Below are 826 nucleotides of genomic sequence, written 5' to 3'. Positions count from 1 at the left end.
ATGCCTTTGAATAACATCTTGGAGATCGAGATTTTTGATGTATGGGGAATAGATTTTATGGGACCATTCCCATTGTCTAGAGGAAACAAATACATCTTGCTAGCAGTTGAGTACGTGTCAAAATGGATAGAGGCGGTCGCATTGCCAACAAATGATGCCATGGTAGTAGCTGCGTTTGTGAAAAAGAACATATTCTCGAGGTTTGGGACTCCGCGTGCCTTGATTAGTCATGAAGGGACACATTTTTGCAATCGGTTGTTGAATAACCTTCTAACTAAATATGGAGTCTGCCATAGAGTTGCTACATCATATCATTCTAAAATAAGTGGACAAGCTAAGGTGTCTAACAGAGAAATAAAGCAAATCTTAGAGAAGACGGTGAGCGTGAATAGGAAGGATTGGGCTGCAAAGTTAGATGATGCCTTGTGGGCGTATATAATTGCATACAAAACGCCAATTGGGGCGTCACTGTATAAGCTTGTTTATGGAAAGGCATGTCGCTTGCCTATTGAACTTGAACACAAAGCGTACTTGTCACACATCCTTTTTCCGCGCCCGCAGGGGCGCGAGGGAGTTTTTTCCAATTAAAGGACAATCGAAACGGGATTTGTTTATTTATTTCAGAGTCGCCACTTGGGAGATTTAGGGTGTCCCAATTCACCAATTTTAATCCCGAATCGAGGAAAAGAATGACTCTATATTACAGTCTGCGTACCAGAAATCCGGATAAGGAATTCTGTTAACCCGGGAGAAGGTGTTAGGCATTCCCGAGTTCCGTGGTTCTAGCACGGTCGCTCAACTGTTATATTCGGCTTGATTATCTGAT

General features: G+C 42.5%; 1 protein-coding gene across 1 annotated transcript; it reads left to right on the top strand.

Moving 5' to 3' along the window:
- On the top strand, positions 1-588 carry LOC138884027 (uncharacterized). The gene has a single exon (XM_070164766.1). The coding sequence runs from the start codon at positions 1-3 to the stop codon at positions 586-588; it is 588 nt and encodes a 195-aa protein (XP_070020867.1).
- Positions 589-826: the final 238 nt, after the last annotated feature.

Source organism: Nicotiana sylvestris, chromosome 12 (assembly GCF_000393655.2).
Source record: "Nicotiana sylvestris chromosome 12, ASM39365v2, whole genome shotgun sequence".
NCBI classification, from domain to species: Eukaryota; Viridiplantae; Streptophyta; class Magnoliopsida; order Solanales; family Solanaceae; genus Nicotiana; species Nicotiana sylvestris.
The sequence above is the reverse complement of the archived record's forward strand: the minus strand, read 5'-3'. Positions and strand labels throughout refer to the sequence as shown.

Bases quoted from the DNA above. Each gene is read 5' to 3' on its own strand.
- LOC138884027 (XM_070164766.1), top strand. From the start codon at position 1: ATGCCTTTGAATAACATCTTGGAGATCGAGATTTTTGATGTATGGGGA.